The sequence below is a fragment of the Nansenia antarctica genome (genome assembly GCF_963989245.1).
Source record: "Nansenia antarctica genome assembly, chromosome: 5".
Classification (NCBI taxonomy): domain Eukaryota; kingdom Metazoa; phylum Chordata; class Actinopteri; order Argentiniformes; family Microstomatidae; genus Nansenia; species Nansenia antarctica.
In genome coordinates, this window is record NC_137690.1 from 36,144,418 (window position 1) to 36,162,677 (window position 18,260).

An 18,260-nucleotide genomic window follows, 5' to 3' on the forward strand; every position below is an offset into this window, starting at 1 on the left:
GTTCACAGAAGACAGGCTTACAAATCTTCGATATGGGCGGGTGCACGCAGACATACGCAGCCCAGAAGAGTCGATCTGTCGAAATGAAGATACTCCACTCTGCAGGGGTACTACATTTGCGCAGCATTCCGAATTATTGATTTTTATGAAGACGGAAAAATAAGATGTAAAATAGTGCAATACTGCCGCAATTAACAAGGCGAGGGAAATGGTTTGGCAAGAAATTGCTGACCGATTAAATGCGTAGGTCATACTAGCCCCAGTTATTGTTATGTGTTCATATTTTAATAAATGAATATTTACTACTGTGGTGATATCAGCAGCAGGCTACAAACCGTCATATCGCCACAATGGCCTAGTGGTATCGACCGCTGCCATAGGATTTATTCGTCATTTTATATCGGTGGTTCAAATCCCTCTTCAGGCGCACTTTTTACTGCATTTCGTTGTCTGAATCTAATCTAAAATCTCATCTAAAAAAGTATGTAGGCTATAAAATTATGGTGCAGGCTAATTTACAAGAACTGACACGATTACAATGGTGTTTGAAACCTTTGCATGAAATCTTCGGTTAAATGTAAAAACAAAAAAAAATGATTGACTTAGTCAAGTCTCAAACTCGCAACCTTTGGAACTCGAGTCCGCAGCCTTCACCATTACGCCAGCCAGACCGCTGTGATGACGGCAATGCAAATTGAGACAATTACTAATTATTAATTCTTTTTTTTTTTACATGATCTATCTATCACACTTTCAAAATATCAAGTTATCTATCACACAATCAAACTATCTATCGATCGATCACACTTTCAAAATATCAAATTATCTATCTATCACACAGTCAAACTATCTAATCAAACTATCTAATCTATCTATCTCGTGTGAAGTGGGAACTAATATTTCCTAAAAGACACATGAGGAACTTTCGTTCAGGGTTTAGTTTCCGCCTGTGAGCCTTTTTTGACGCACGGATGACTATAGCCTGTGTTTTAGCCTGGTCGGGACCAGGCTAATTATATCTGACTCAGAAGGAGCTCAACCAAGCAGCGAATTATTTGAGCCACATTGATGGCACCGAACGCAAGCTAACATTTTCGAGGCTTAGAACTTTATCGAGGCTTAGAACTTTATCGAGCTTTGTGGAATAGGGCCCTGTACACAGTCCACACTGGGGAAGGTGGTGTAATGTTGTGGGGAATGTTGAATGCCACAGCCTATTTCAGTATTGTTGCTGACCATGTGCATCCTTTCATGGCCACAAGGTACCCATCTTCTAATGGCTACTTCCAGCATGATAACGCACCATGTCACAAAGCAAAAGCCGTCTCAAACTGGTTTCATGAACATGATGTTCAGTGTTCTTCAGTGGCCTTTCCAGTCACCGGATCTGAATCCAGTAAAACACCTTGAGGATATGGTAGAACGGGAGATTGACAGCTTGAAAGTGCACCTGCAATATCTGCAGGAATTGCGTGATGCAATCATGTTATCATGGACCAGGGGGCCGTTCCACTTACGTTGATTAGTATATCGGCGATTAAAATAAATCAGGCGATCAGGCAACTCGGGATTGGAATTCAACCCTCAGGTGATTCCTCGAACGAGGATCAGACTTGTGTCATGAGTGTTCACAGAACACCGGCTTAGAAATCCTCGATATGGGCGCGTGCACGCAGACATAAAGAGCCCCGAAGAGTCAAACTGTCGAAATGAAGATTGATCTTCATGAAGACGACAAATAAGATGTAAAATAGTGTAATACTGCCGCAATTAACAAGGCCAGGGAAATGGTTTGGCAAGAAATTGCTGACCGATTAAATGCATAGGTCATACTAGCCCCAGTTATTGTTATATGTTCATATTTTAATAAATGAATATTTACTACTGTGGTGATATCAGCAGCAGGTTACAAACAGTCATATCGTCACGATGGCATAGTGGTATTGACCGCTGCCATGGTATTTCTTCGTCATTTTAAGTCGGTGGTTCAAATCCCTCTTCAGACTCACTTTTTATTGCATTTCGTTGTCTGAATCTAATCTAAAATCTCATCTAAAAAAGTATATAGGCTATCATTTACTAATATAGGCTAATTTACAAGAACTGACACGATTACAATGGTGTTTGAAGCCTTTCTGAGTAATATATGTTCTTCTAACTGAACCCTGGATTTGGCATAGATTATTTTTTCTTATGATTACTGATGGATAGATGATTCACTTAGACAGATATATATATATATATATATATAGTAAATAGATTTGGATGAAGGCTTCGGTTAAATGTAAAACAAAAACATTAAATTAAATCAAGCTTCAAACCAGCAACTTTCAGACCTCTAGCTGGCTGCCTTAACCCCTGCGCCAACCACCCCACTGTGATGATGGTAATGCAAGTTCATAGACATACCTATTTTTTAATATACTTTTTTATTTATCTATCTATCTATCTATCACACTTTCAAAATATCAAGTTATCTATCACACAATCAAACTATCTATCTATCTATCTATCAATTGATCACACTTTCAAAATATCAAATTATCTATCTATCACACAGTCAAAGTATCTATCTATCTCATAAAAAGTGGGAACTAATATTTCCTAAAAGACACTTGACGGAACTGTCGTTCGGGATATAGTTTCCGCCTGTGAGACATTTTTGAGGCACGTATTACCTAAACCAGCCTCTAAACCTGCTCGCGACCAGAATTACTCAGAAGGATTGGTTGCATAGCAACCAAGCAGCTAATTATTTGAGCCACATTGATAGAACCGAACGCAAACTGAAATTAGCGCCCGGATCAGATTTAAACCTGGATCAGAGTTAATCGCGTTTCTTGGAATCAGCCCCAGGTATCTGGGTGGTAAAAGGGTAGCCCCTCGCCCCCGAGCCTGGTGGAATGGAGAGGAAACAACAACCCATACGCCGAAGTTTTCCTGATTTAGTTGTAGATGTTTGGACATCCAAAGTTGTATATCTTTTAGACTATTCTCCAACATGTTGTGTATGTGGTTGGCTTCTGCTGGGGGATGGCTAATAAACATGTAAACATGTTGTGTATGTGGTTGGCTTCTGCTGGGGGATGGCTAATAAACATGTAAACATGTTGTGTATGTGGTTGGCTTCTGCTGGGGGATGGCTAATAAACATGTGTGAATCACTATTATAATATTCCATGTAAATAATTTTAGTACAATGTGTACACTGGGACTTCTCACTACCCACCAGTAGAGGGCAGCACGCCACAGGCTAAAAGAGTCTACTAAACATCTAATACAGTTGTTTACAGTCGCTAAGTCGCTGTGTTCAATACTGAAGTCACAGAGTCACAACTCTTCATACAGTCAGCGAAGCAGAAGTCCATGTGGGCCAAACTGTGACTCTTACTCTGTGATTTTTCCATTGCTTTCACACAAAATGTATTCAATGACCACGTTCTCCAAAATCCATAACACTTCTCTCATTCAAACTCCCCCACCTGCAAAACACTATGTATTTTCAACCCATTTTTCCAATGCTAACACACTGTGTTCAAAACTGTGAAGAACACATTCAAAACAGAATGATTTGGTGCATTTTTGCAGTAATCATATTCCTATCATATATGACCGAAAGCTCGCAATACACTGTTTTTTGCACAGTGTTTGAGTGTGCAGATGCTGTTATTTTGCACTCTATTGATACTCTTCAGTTCCAGCACCTCAGAAAAGTCTGATGACGGATGAACGGTGGTATTTTCACTATTTGCAGTAGTCATATTGAAATGTCTAGAAAATATTAGCAGAATATATACAATGAAATGAAATAGACTAGATGCATTGCCAGGGGAGACATTAGATGTGACCAGATGCAGACCAGAGGGTGGACCAAAACCCTCAGGAGTGAGACATTTTTGGTGTGATTGCTATTCTATTGTAGCCCTGGAATTTCTGTTTTTCTTTTTTGTTTGAACTTTGCATCTTCCACTTTATTTTTCACTTTTCATTTTACACAAGTAAATGTAGTGTTCTTTGAAGTAAATGTACCGTAACTTACTTTCTGCAAAGATACTGAGAAAAAAAAACACTTAAGGATAGAAGCAAATTGCGGCATTTCTGATTCATTCTTGTTGCCTAATACTTTACAGTTGTACAGTCAACTATTCTGTCTATGATTACTATAAATAAATAAAAAATTATAATGAAATATTCATTCTTGTGAAAATCATTAAAACTATGTAATGCTCCCTGTTGTTAGTGTTTTGTAAGTCAGAGTGTTGTGAATGACTGTGTATGCTTTCTGAGTGAACATTGTTGCCAGTGTGTGGTTGAACGAGCTTCTTTTGAGACATGAAAGAAGTGATTGGCCAACATGCATGTTAGTAATGCAGACTGTATGAAGAGTTGTGACTCTGACTTCAGTATTGAACACTGTGACTTAGCGACCGTAAAAAACTGTAGGCTAATAGGAAAGAAGCACGATCTGTTCAATACAATCAGATATACTTTATTTATAAAACAATTACAACAAGTATTAAAAATATACAGCACAATTTCAATGATAGGAAATATTTGTTAGATAAAAGCTTTTCAGTCTGACTAGAGAGGGAGTACCGACGTGGGTAAACCGAATGGTCTGAGGTTAGAAGCAACTTGTTGAAGTCACACATAGACCATATTATATTTGGTGTAGTATTACCCAGGAAGCGTTTGTAATTGTTCTTATATCCTAATAATCCATAATTTAAAGATTTCAATTATTCTCTGGTATCACTCTGCAACACTTCTAGAATATGGATCAGGTGAATTTGAATCTAAAGCAAGGTCTTAACATTATGTTTTGCCTTGGAAAATACAGCTCTGCAAAAAATTAAGAGACCACTGCAAAACTAATAGTTTCTTTGGGTTTACATTTTTACTGACAACATTTCTCCCAAATTCCAAATAAAAATATTGTCATTTAGAGCATTTATTTGCAGAAAATGACAACTGGTCAAAATAACAAAAAAAAGTTCATATTCATGTTCATATTCGTGTCTTGGCATGCTTTCCACCAGTCTTTCACATTGCTGTTGAGTGACTTTATTTCACTCTTGACGCAAAGATTCAAGCAGCTCGGCTTGTGACCATCCATCTTCCTCTTGATCACATTCCAGGGGGTTTCATTGGGGTTCAGGCCTGGAGATTGGGCTGGCCATGACAGGGTCTTGATCTGGTGGTCATCTATCCACACCTTGATTGACCTGGCTGTGTGGCATGGAGCATTGTCCTTCACAGTGGAAGCGAGACACTGTGGCTTGTAGACCTCTCCAGAGAAGATGACCGTACTCCAGTCCTCTATGGTCCAATCCTTATGGTCTTTGATTATTATTTGTGTACAGTCCTTCATGTGTTCCCTATGTAATTGTAATTGGATGAATATGTACATTATAATGATCAAAATAAACTTTTCTGTCACACATTTTCTGTTACGTAATATTTCCTTAATGTATGAAAACATATTCTTAAATATTGTGATGCAATCACTTTACAGCGCTCTAATACCTGGCGCTTTTATTTTGGAGTTACGACAACAAAACCGGAAGTTGTATAGCCGGAACGTGCCGGTGTTGTCGTTCAGAGAACACAGCAACATTACACAACATGAAAACATACATCTGAACACAGCAGCATTACACAACATGGAAACATACAATTTTGTGAAAAGTTTTTACATGACAGCTATGCAACAGGTAGGTAGCAAGTGTGGTCTTTGGGACGACCTTAAAACCATAACCATACAGTGGCAAGAAAAAGTATGTGAAATTACGTGCCTTAATGTATAAATAAAATATGGTCTGATTTGTAAAAAAAATATTATTAATCCTTTATTATGGTATATGGTCTGATCTTCATCTAAGTTATAATAATGAACAAACACAATGTGTTTTAACTAATAACACAAATTATTGTATTGTTCTTGTCCATTTGGAATACATCATTCAAACATTCACAGTGTAGGTTGGAAAAAGTATGTGAACACCTAGGCCAGGCATGTCCAAAGTCCGGCCCGGGGGGCATTCATGGCCACGGTCAGCTTCGGTCTTATAATGTATTATTTATGGCCCGCTAGCCTTGTCAAACAGAATACATATTTAAAATGCAATTCCTCCCTTCACCGCATGGTAGCAGCACCACCCTAATGCTATCTGGCTCTGTAACGGCTCTTGCTGTTGAACCCTTACCCACTAATTTCTATGGAGTGTGATGTATTGTGAAATACATGTCAATACGCCTAACCAGTAGGTGGCGGCGTGGCGCTCCCTACCCTAATTGGATGCAGTCATAGAACCTGTAAGATACCTGAATAAGAGAGTTCAGTAAAGTGATGGTCAATTGCATGTCAGGTCCATCATACCTGTCAACATTGGGATTTGAAAATAAGGGATATTTTCCCGAAAATAAGGGATATCCCCCCTGCGCACCCCCGGGTCATCCTCCCCCCCCCCCCCCCCACCATCCACAAACCATACCCCTTACATTTAGACTGTACACACAGTCAATCCTAACATCACCACTAGGCAACCATAGGATACCTCTTACATTTAGACTGTACACACAGTCAATCCTAACATCACCACTAGACAACCATAGGATACCCCTTACATTTAGTCAAGGGTAGACACAGTCAATCAACCACCTGCTTCAGTGCAACAAGAATTAAGTAGTTCCTACATTAAGTAAGTGACTACAGGTGGTCAGAATCAGATACCTGGTTGAAAGTAAAATACTTTGAACATGCCTGCATGAAAACACAAAAGAGCATCTAAATTCAGCACATTTATTTATACATGACTTGACACCATGATGTCAATGGGAAAAGAGCGGCGCAAAGCTACCAGCGATCATTTTAAAACAGCGATAATCAAGGCTGTGTTCGTAAAAAACGCTCTGGAAATCTGATCACCACTCATGGAATGCCTCTTATCCAATCAAATTACTTGGTCCCTTTATGACGTTGCACCTAGTGTGCGTTCCGGCACTCTCAGAGCAAAATTACGAACGCAGCCCAAGAAACGAGAGGAGACAAGTCAACTCTGACATGGATATAGCGATTGTGCGCATGCGCCAACGTCTAACAATTAAGTGTTCAATTATATTTTATTATAGGTTAAAAATACGGGAGATTTACGGGAAAATATTTAAACGGGAGCACAGCGGGAAAGAAAGGTAAAATACGGGAGAATCCCGGGAAAAACGGGAGGGTTGACAGGTATGGTCAGGTCTCCGTGTGAGTTATTACTTGTAAGCCCTATCAGTCATTGTTATCAGGGCTGCCAAGTTTCACCAAAAGTTTGGAGTGAGATTTTTTGGCGGTGGAGCGACCCAAAACTGTGCACGTTTTGGCAGCGGCGGCCCCTCTCTCCCACCCAATTATTTGTGCTAGTTTCCTGCAATTTTACATGTTGTTCATAATAAACCAGCACAAGAAATGAAAATAATTAACATTTTATCAAACAAGAAAAAAATTCAGACAATATATCATATTTATGAAATCTTAATAAACAAATACAGTAGCCTACAGACTCTAAAAGAAAAATGGGCCCCAGCAACAGGACTCAGCCCCTTGGTCATCATCTTATATACATTGCTCATAGATGGCTATCATGTTATACAGTACATACCAGGGTTTTTCCTGGGTCAGAATGAGGGCTTTGGTGGTTGATCTTGTGCGAGCGCAGCGCACCCACATTTTTTTTGAGGGACCCCCAATTGTTGTATTTGTATTGTAAATTGTAATTATTATTAATTATTATTATTATTCATGTACCTGGTTATGTTACAGTAGAGAAACAAAAAACAGTTACCAAAAAAACCGGAGTATTTACTAGCTAAGATTGACAAAAGATTGGCGTGGTGAAACCGAAATTAGTAAACAACTAGTTTGAAACTTGCTAGTAACAACTAGGGGTTTAGTAACTACTAAATGCCTGCATTTATAATGACTTACGCCAAATTGGTGCAACCCAGTCCAGTAGGCTACCTGATACGATGTATGAATGTATGCACATAATTTGCTACCACGGTTGCCAGACGGAATTGACCATATCCAGCCCAACCGGTCTAAAAGCTGCCGAATGCACCCGTCCAGTGTGACCAAAAGTAGCCCAATCTGGCAACCACTGCTTGCTACGTTCTTGCAGCTCGCGTGAACACAGGTTCTTCCATCAGCGCTCGCCTGCCGCTTCGATTGCATACTCAAGTTAACGCGCATGCAGAAAGATGCCACGAAACTCATGTCCGGTAGCTTTCTTTCAAGGAATTTCAAAAATAAAAGTCCAGTAAAACAATTGTTATTTCTCGCCGTGAGAAATAGAGATGCGGCGTGAGAGCGTGAGAACTGGTTGAAATGCGTGAGTCTCACGGCGATTGCGTGAGACTTGGCAGCTCTGGACTAGTGTTTTGATGCTAGCTCCGAAATGTTAGCTCCGAAATGTTAGCTAGCCAGCTAGTCACCTCTTTGTTTGTGAGCCAGGGCCAGCCAGGTAGAAACAAACAACTGTTACAATTAATTTGGTTCCGTTTGTATTGGAAGCTGTTATTAAACAGTTTATAACAGTACAGAACCGTAATAGACTAGTCTAGTGTTTTGATGCTAGCTCCGAAATGTCTCCGCTCCGCCTATGGCTCTCGTTTTTTGGCACTACAATACCCTCCTTAAAGCACATATTTTATACTCTCGCAATGTGGTTGGCATCTTGGAGACGACGGCTCCAATCTCTCCCAGATCCACGTCAAACTCCTGTCTGTTCAACCTGAAGTAAGTTGTCTGGAGCGGTCCTCCTGGACACTACAGCCTCAACTGTTGACCAAGTTGAACTCTCATTTCATTGTGAGACTGCAGAATCTCGTAGACCCACAACCAACCGCCGCCTCCTTTTTACGTTATGGAAAATTAGTTGATGCTCAGCAAGCTAGCTGTCTATGACCGAAAGACGCGTGTAAAATGTATGCTCCAGTCTCTCTCCCCGTTATGAGTGACTCAATTAATTTAGATAGACCAGTTGAAGTTTTCCCAATTGTCCCATTGTGATGCAATAATCCGTCGCACCACAAACTTTTACAAAATTTGACAGTGCGACAAAAATCGGCCGCCGTGTGCTTTGTCCCATTCAAAATGAATGGAATCGAATTTTCGCGGTGCGATTAAAATCGGGGCCGTGTGCATTGGGATGAGATTTTCTCATAGACTTCCATTCAAACTTCAAAATCGAATTTTGTCCGGCGACAAAAATCGCACGCCGTGTGCATTGGCCTTAAGACATGCATTTGTGGGAGATGCAGAGCATTTATCAAGATACCTGTAATACCAGGGCTGCCAAGTCTCACGCAATCACCGTGAGACTCACGCATTTCAACCAGTTCTCACGCTCTCACGCCGCATCTCTATTTCTCACGGCGAGAGAAAGAACTTTTTTTTTTACGGGACTTTTATTTTTGAAATTCCTTGAAAGAAAGCTACCGGACATGAGTTTCGTAGCATCTTTCTGCACGCGCGTTAACTTGAGTCTGCAATCGAAGCGGCAGGCGAGCGCTGATGGAAGAACCTGTGTTCACATGAGCTGCAAGAACATAGCAAGCAGGGTTGCCAGATTGGGCTACTTTTGGTCACACTGGACGGCAGCTTTTAGACCGGTTGGGCTGGACATTGTTAATTCCATCTGGCAACCGTGGTAGCAAAATATGTGCATACATTACAACATCGTATCTGGTAGCCTACTGGACTGGGTTGCACCAATATGGCGTAAGTCATTACTAAATGCAGGCATTTAGTAGTTACTAAACCCCTAGTTGTTACTAGTTAGTTTCAAACTAGTTGTTTACTAATTTCAGTTGCACCACGCCAATCTTTTGCCAATCTTAGCTAGTAAATACTCCGTTTTGGTAACTGTTTTTTGTTTCTCTACTGTAACATAACCAGGTACATTAATAATAATTATTATTAATAATTACAATTTACAATACAAATACAACAATTGGGGGTCCCTCCCAAAAAATGTGGGCGCGCTGCGCGCGCACAAAATCCCCCACCAAGCCCTCATTCTGACCCAGGAAAAACCCTGGTATGTACTGTATAACATGATAGCCATCTATGAGCAATGCACTGTATATAAGATGATGACCACGGGTCTTTCTGCTGCTGACCAAGGGGCTGAGTCCTGTTGATGGGGCCAATTTTTCTTTCAGAGTCTGTAGGCTACTGTATTTGTTTATTAAGATTTCATAAATATGATATATTGTCAGAATTTTTTTCTTGTTTTCTAAAATTTTATTATTTATTATTTTCATTTCTTGTGCTGGTTTATTATGAACAACATGTAAAATTGCAGGAAACTAGCACAAATAATTGGGTGGGAGAGAGGGGCCGCCGCTGCCAAAACGTGCACAGTTTTGGGTCGCTCCACCGCCAAAAAATCTCACTCCAAACTTTTGGTGAAACTTGGCAGCCCTGACTGTAAACAAGCTGTATAGGTGGCGTAATAAACTTAACTATTAACGAGGAGTTTTTTTTCCCTTTCCATATTTTTGAATAATAAATGTGTGGACTGACGATGTAGCAGAGCCTAACTTATTCAAATAATTGTTTAACATACTTTTATTTGGATAATTATTCCCCGCTCCTCCCAGACATACAACGTCACATTATTATTGGATTGGCAATATTGTACCCTACTTGAGTGAGAAGTTAGCTACACATTTAACCTGCTAGCTAGCAAGAGAAAACGAAAAATGTCATCCAAAGGTCTAAAGAGGAAGGTTGACGGTGAAAACAGGGCATTTAAAGCGGAATGGACAGAGAACTATGCGTTCATCCTACCTGGTTTCATTAATGCAAAGCCGATGTGTCTTATCTGTAATGAAGTTGTGGCTGCTTGCAAAGACTATAATATTAAGCGGCACCACGAGACGGTGCACCTCGCTGCCTGATTGTCTGTCCCTGTGTCATTCACTCTCAACATGGATAAAAGTACAATAAGCATTCTTTAGGTGGTGGTAGATTCTCTATTCGGACAGTATAGCCGCTATATGTGGGAATGTCGGTCCGATATTGTAAAAAAGAAAAAACTGGATTCCTCCTCCCCCTGGTACACCCCTGAACTACGCACCATGAAACAGACCGGCCGGCAACTAGAAAGACTCCACAACAAAACCCACCTCACTGTCCATGCCGAAGCCTACAAGCACCATATCTCCTCCTACCGTGACGCACTCCAAGCTGCCAAATCTGCCTACTACTCCAACCTCATCAACACCACCAATCGAAACCCCCGCACCCTCTTCTCCACTGTCAAGACACTACTCCAGCCCCCGGACAACAACACAACTTCCTCCCCTGATCTCTGCAACTCCTTTCTCCACGCCTTCAGCAGCAAGATCTCCCATATCAACAGCTCACTGACTGCCTCCATCTCCAACTCCACCACCCCCGCCCCCCCTGCTGTCATCTTCCCCCCTCCTGATTACCCTCCCCCTACTCCTCTCACTACTTTCTCCCCTGTTGACTCCTCCCTCATCACTACTATCATCACCGCCTCCAAAACAACCACCTGCTCCCTCGACCCCCTCCCTACCACCCTGACCAAGGCCTGCCTCCCTGCCCTCATCCCCCACCTCACTGCCCTCTTCAATCAGTCCCTATCCCAAGGCCACGTTCCCTCAAGCTACAAACTTGCCGCTGTCACCCCCATTCTCAAAAATCCCACTCTTGACCCAGCCAACCTCTCCAACTACCGCCCCATCTCTAACCTACCATTCTTTTCCAAAACCCTAGAGCGCGCTGTCGCTGCCCAACTTCACTCCCACCTCCAATCCAACAAACTATACGAACCCCTTCAATCTGGCTTCCGCCCACATCACAGCACTGAAACAGCCCTGGTCAAAGTCATCAACGATCTCCTCACCTCCGCAGACTCAGGTGCCCTCAACATCCTAGTTCTACTAGACCTGAGCGCAGCCTTCGACACAGTGTCCCACTCCATCCTCCTTCAAAGGCTGCGCCAACTGGGTGTTGAGGGCACCGCCCTGGACTGGCTCACCTCCTACCTCACCAACAGACAACAGTTCATCTCCCTCTCCGGTCACACCTCCTTCTCCTCCTCTGTCACACAGGGCTCAGTCCTCGGCCCCCTGCTCTTCCTCTGCTACACACTCCCCCTCGGTCACATCATCCGCCAATTCAACCTGGACTTCCACTGCTACGCCGATGACACCCAGATTTACATCACCACAAACTCCACCCAGAACCCACCCCTCACTCACATTGAAAACTGCATTTCAGCAATAAAAACCAGGCTCACACAACTTCCTCAAACTCAACAGTGAAAAGACCGAAGTCATCCTCATCGGCACCAAATCCACCCTCAATAAAACCGGACCCATCACACTCACCATTGATGACACTACCATCACCCCCTCCCCCCTGGCTCGCAACCTTGGCTTCATCCTGGACCCCACCCTCTCATTTGATCCCCACGTCAGCTCCATCGTCAAGACCTCCTACTTCCACCTCCGCAACAGAGCAAAAATCAGACACTGCCTCTCCCCGCCCGCTGCTGAATCCCTCATCCACGCCTTCATCTCCTCCCGCCTTGACTACTGCAACTCCCTACTCACCGGCATCACCTCCCGCTCCCTCCATAGACTCCAGATGGTCCAAAACTCTGCTGCACGCCTCCTTTCAAACACCCGCTCCCGTGACCACATCACTCCTGTCCTCCACTGGCTCCACATCAAAGAACGCATCCAATTCAAAATCCTCATCCTCACATACAAGGCCCTCCATAGCCTGGCCCCCCCTTACCTGACTGACCTCCTTCTCCCCCACTGCCCTACCAGTACCCTCCGATCCTCATCCATTGTTCCCCTCACTGTCCCACCCTCAAAACTCAAAGGCTTCGGTCACCGTGCCTTTTCACGAGCTGCACCCCGCCTCTGGAACTCTCTCCCCCAACCACTCAGAGACTCACCCTCACTCACTTTTAAATCCCACCTCAAAACCTACCTGTTCTCCCATGCCTACAGCCTCCCCTACCCATCTCCCCCATCCCGGCGCCCCCGCCCCCCCCCCCCCTTGACACGCATACAACCTCCCCTACCCATCTCCCCTAACCCTGCCACCCCCCTGATATGCATACAGCCTCCCCTACCCCTAACCACCCCCCCCCCCCTCCCCGTTCGCTGACTCTGTGTTCCATGTTACTTGTTGTTTTTGTGTTTTCCGTATCCCCTATATTGTCAGCGTCTTTGAGCCTCGGAAAAGCGCTATATAAATTCAATGAATTATTATTATTATTATCAAAATAATCTGCTGGGCCAAATATTATTGGTGATGGGCCAGCAATGGCCCACGGGCCGCCTATTGCCGACCCCTGCTCTACAGTGTTGCTAGCACTAGTGTTGCTAGCTCTACAGTGTTGCTCTACAGTGTTGCTAGCACTACAGTGTTGCTAGCTCTACAGTGTTGCTAGCAAAGTGACTAGCTTGTCAGTTGAAATGATGATCAGTGACAAATGTTTGACTTAGCAAAGCTTTATTCAGTACAATAACATTAGTCACAGTGAATGTTTCATCTTAACAGGCGAACTAAACACCTGAAAATGTCTAAACCTATTCTGAATATGACTTAGGCCTGGACTACACGTATGTGGAGATTTTTTTTAAGCGGATATTTTCGTCCTCGTTTAAAAAAGAAAAACGTTGTCCACACCACAAAAATATCTGTCCATACGAAAAGGCAAAACTGAACACGATCTCTCAAACACAGTAGAAGAACGTTATGGGCATGCGCAGTCAGTTGCAATAAAACGGCGGCAGTGACTCAAAACGTAAACATACCAAACTCTTTGAAACAGACAGAAAAGAAAAGTACAAAACAGACAGAAAAGCAAGTTATGGCGACTAAGAAAGCAAAAACGGATTATTTTGTGTGGTTGTTGCTGTTGACAAGCGTTTTGCGTGTGTGAACGGCTTGACATCATTGCATCAACACCAGCTTCGTTTAACATAACCACACTGATCCAGTCAATCGGATATTTTTTTATATCTTCACTTTTTATCAGTTTCGAGAAATCTGTTTATGTGAGTGAAAATGCCGTGTTCGTATAGTTGAGAGGCCCAATTATACAAAAAAATAAAATAAAATAAAAAACCTAAATAAAAGCAGGGAATTCCACCAGAGAATTTTTAGAACTAACGCACAATGACCAGTTTGAGGAAAGATGTTCTAGTTGAATGGACTGAGCCAACAGATGCATTTGTGAATCATTTCTCCATGAACATGTGGAATGGTAGTGCCAAAATTCTGTAAACAAATGATAACAAATCCACAGATTTCATCCACAAAAGCATATTCAACAGTGCTAACACTAAAGTGTTGTTTTGAAATCATTGGATACCTACACAAAGCAATGCTTTTATTCATGATCTTGGGAAGACGTCATGATATGTGAATACAAATTAAAGCAGTGACATTTGTTTGCAAATGTAAGAGCAATTATTCACAAATCTTTAGAGACATATTTACAAATCATTTTGCATTCATTCACAATGTTGTTATACAAATCAAGAGGTGTTTGGGTGTCGATAGTAAATCATATGTGCTTCACGTATTTTGTTTACGGATCATGGTACACCTTTGCGAGTTGTACTCTATTTATTTACAATAATATTGACAGTGATCCATTTCCATAGATCTCTGATGTTGTTGAAAGGATTCATGCTTTCCATTGGGAAGTGAACAAGGAAATCTCCTCAGAACACGGGTGGATGAAAGCACCATGTCTCTATTCAGGACATTAAAAGCATGAAGAAAAACATGTTTATTTTTTAAAAGAAAGTCTATTTGATGAGCAGGTTTCTCAGACAGTAGCAGCAGAAGGGGGACAGAGCCTCACATTACAGCTGCCAATCCCACCAATCACCCGCTGCGGCCTGAAACATGTCTCGAAAAAGACTAAATTATGTTTCCTGCCGCCCCCCCAATGTCTCACCACTAAGGAATCCTCTTACTCGGAGGTCAGCAGTATCTGCATGCTTTTGTAACAGCTGAGCAATAACACACCCGTTGAAACTCAGTGGTCTACATTAAGTTAGTGCTGAGCAGGAACAAAAGCTTGCACAAACGGAAGCCTTTTCTTAGGAGGAAGTTTGTTGCAACGGCTCAGATAATGTTTCACTTCCCAATTGGTTAAAGCACCATTGGGGAAGGGGGGGGAACCTGATCCTAGATCTGTGGCTAGGAGCCCTCTTGGACACCAGCTGCCCACCACTGTTCAACAGAGTCATGATCATGACAGGACACAAACACACTCGACATTTCACCGGGCAGGAACGGAGTGGAATGGAGTCCCGCCATCTTTGGATAGACAAGGAGGTGCAGTTCAACAACGGCCCAGAGGACAGACTCCACCCAGAGGACAGACTCCACCCAGAGGACAGAGGACAGACTCCACCCAGAGGACAGACTCCACCCAGAGGACAGGCTCCACCCAGAGGACAGACTCCACCCAGAGGACAGGCTCCACCCAGAGGACAGACTCCACCCAGAGGACAGACTCCACCCAGAGGACAGGCTCCACCCAGAGGACAGACTCCACCCAGAGGACAGACTCCACCCAGGACAGAGGACAGACTCCACCCAGAGGACAGGCTCCACCCAGAGGACAGACTCCACCCAGAGGACAGGCTCCACCCAGAGGACAGAGGACAGACTCCAGCCAGAGGACAGAATCCACCCAGAGGACAGACTCCACCCCCAAAGCTGTTTGGGGAGAAGTTCCGCCTCTTGAAAAAGCATAGCACGCACAGACGCACAGACACAGACACACAGCTTACTTTCTAGGCCGGAGGATATGGAAAGGTAGGTGGACATCAGTGCACAGGACAAATCAAACAAAAAAATCACTCTTTAAAAAATAAAATAATAATCATAAAAAGAAAAACCCTGATGGTCAGGTAAACAAACGACGAGCATGCATCATGGCTTTTCTGTTAAAACAAAGGGTACTTGTTAAAAAGGGCTCCTCGTGGAAGGAGTGACGGTTTTAAAACGATACAAAGGCCTTCTTGGGCGCCAGGCTCAGCCACTAGGCCGTCCTAGGTTCAGAGTTCTGGGTCTGAGCGAGCTGAGCGGTCCTGCTGGGGGGTTCTGGTGTCTGGCTGACGGACCGGGGAGCTGCTCAGACCAGGAGGACAGGAGCTGCTTCTGCACCACTGGTCTTCTTCAGTCCACCGGGCTCCTCCTCTGACCAGAACGTCCCGTGTGCCTGCTGGCTAGACTGCCTAGAACACACAAACACACACACACACACACACACACACACACACACACACACACACACACACACAGAGAGAGATGCATAAGAAAGTCAGTATACTACCCTACAGTAATACCAGCTACCAGAACACATATTTTGCTGTTGTATATGAACAGAAAATCCTGCATATGTGACAGCGGCTGGTGAAAGGTGTATGACGTCGGCAACCGTGAAGTCGCGCAAATTGAGAAAATGTTATTTATTTTTCATTGTTATCAAAGTTTAAATGTTGAAGAGCCCATTCAGTATAACTAGCAACAGTTTTAGGAGCACTAGCTACTTGTAATTTGCCAAGAAACTAAGTTTACGATACGCGATTCACAGCACTCATCGTCTGCTGTAACACGTTCTGCGCTTTGTACTCGAGTGTCGTCATCGTCTTTTATGTGTATGTTTAAGGACTGTGTGATCATCTAGTTGTTGAGAAAAATTTAGAAAATGTTATTTATTTTTCATTGTTATCAAAGTTTAAATGTTGAAGAGCCCATTCAGTATAACTAGCAACAGTTTTAGGAGCACTAGCTACTTGTAATTTGCCAGGAAACTAAGTTTACGATACACGATTCACAGCACTCATCGTCTGCTGTAACACGTTCTGCGCTTTGTACTCGAGTGTCGTCATCGTCTTTTATGTTTATGTTTAAGGACTGTGTGATCATCTAGTTGTGTGTAGTTATTAGTGCTGTGCGATTACAATCAGATTAATCACAAGTTTAAAATAGTAGTATTTACTTGTATTTTAGGGGGAGAAAACCAAAACGTGTGGTTTTGGAATAAAGAAATGCATGCCAAACTGTTTAGAGGAGTTTCATTATTTTATGTTCATTTAATTATATTATACTTAGTTTTGATGATTTCTGAACAAGATTAGAATCTCTCAATTTGTAAAAGTAAAAAAGTCTCAAGCTATGCAGTCAGAATTGCACTTAACTGCCAAACCTCAGACTGCACAGATACACTGTACTGATAATACTATAAGGGGGCGTTCACACTCGCCTTCAGCGCCTTTTCACTAGGGCTGCAACAACGAATCGATGAAATCGCTAAAAATCGATAATGAAATTCGTTGGCGACGAATGCCATTATCGATTCGTCGTTTTTTTTTTTTTTTTTTGTCGGGTTTTGTTTCCATAACAAACCTACTTCCTGTTGACGCACGCCACGCTGTCTTGCGGCCGGTGTAGGCATCGCGAATCATAGCGAATCATAGCGCTACCTATGGCCGGAAAGGGCAGAACCCGGAACCGGAAAAGTGGGAAAATCCGGTACCTACATCGGCGCGGCGGCTACATTTAAATCATGCTACTCAAAAGCCTTGAGAGTGAAGCTGTCTGCTGTCTGCTGTCAGGACATGCTAGTGAGTTAGCTAGCAGGGTTAGCGCGCTGCTGCCGCTAGCTGACTGTCACTACGCTGCCCGTCCAGCTGTAGTCTGCGTAGCTGTGCTGAGAACCAGAGCACTAACTATGTTTCTATAGAGGAGGGTTACAGCTAACTTCCTATTGTTTTATTATATAAGTCCTGCTGGGCTCAGGCCCTTCCATGGTCTCCTGCTCTCCATGCAAATGCGTTAGTGTGAGTTCTGGCGAAGCGTCAGCTAAATGACTGTAATGTAATGCGATAGCCAGTGAGTGTTTGCTCGCATTCATGAATTCATTATTGCATGACAAGTGTATTTAGCTAGCTGGCTAACGTCAGTGGTAGAGCAGAGGTGATAAGCTAAAGGCTAGCTAGTGGTAGCCTACCAAGCTACCCGTGAGTTAGAGTGAGGCACTGACTGTCGCCTAGCCTATTGTATGGAGTGAGAGGACACATTGCATTGTTTTGGAGCATATCTGTTATATAAAAACATTAGTGTCTTGTCTGTAGCCTATATTGCACTTTGGGTTACTGACCTTTACATTAAGCAAAGTTATTACCTAAAA

The 18,260-nt window shown here is 42.9% G+C and overlaps 2 protein-coding genes across 2 annotated transcripts in view; both read right to left on the bottom strand.

The window, feature by feature from the left end:
• kiss1rb (KISS1 receptor b) overlaps nucleotides 1-18,260 on the bottom strand; it is a gene marked incomplete at both ends in the record, with an annotated part of 203,944 nt that overhangs the window by 64,743 nt on the left and 120,941 nt on the right. The window lies entirely within an intron of this gene.
• tut7 (terminal uridylyl transferase 7) overlaps nucleotides 13,556-18,260 on the bottom strand; it is a gene marked incomplete at its 5' end in the record, with an annotated part of 63,592 nt that continues 58,887 nt past the window's right edge. Inside the window, one exon of the mRNA XM_080532850.1 lies at nucleotides 13,556-16,302. Coding sequence (XP_080388976.1) covers nucleotides 16,244-16,302 — 59 coding nt within the window. The 3' untranslated portion in view covers nucleotides 13,556-16,243. The remainder of the gene's footprint in view (nucleotides 16,303-18,260) is intronic.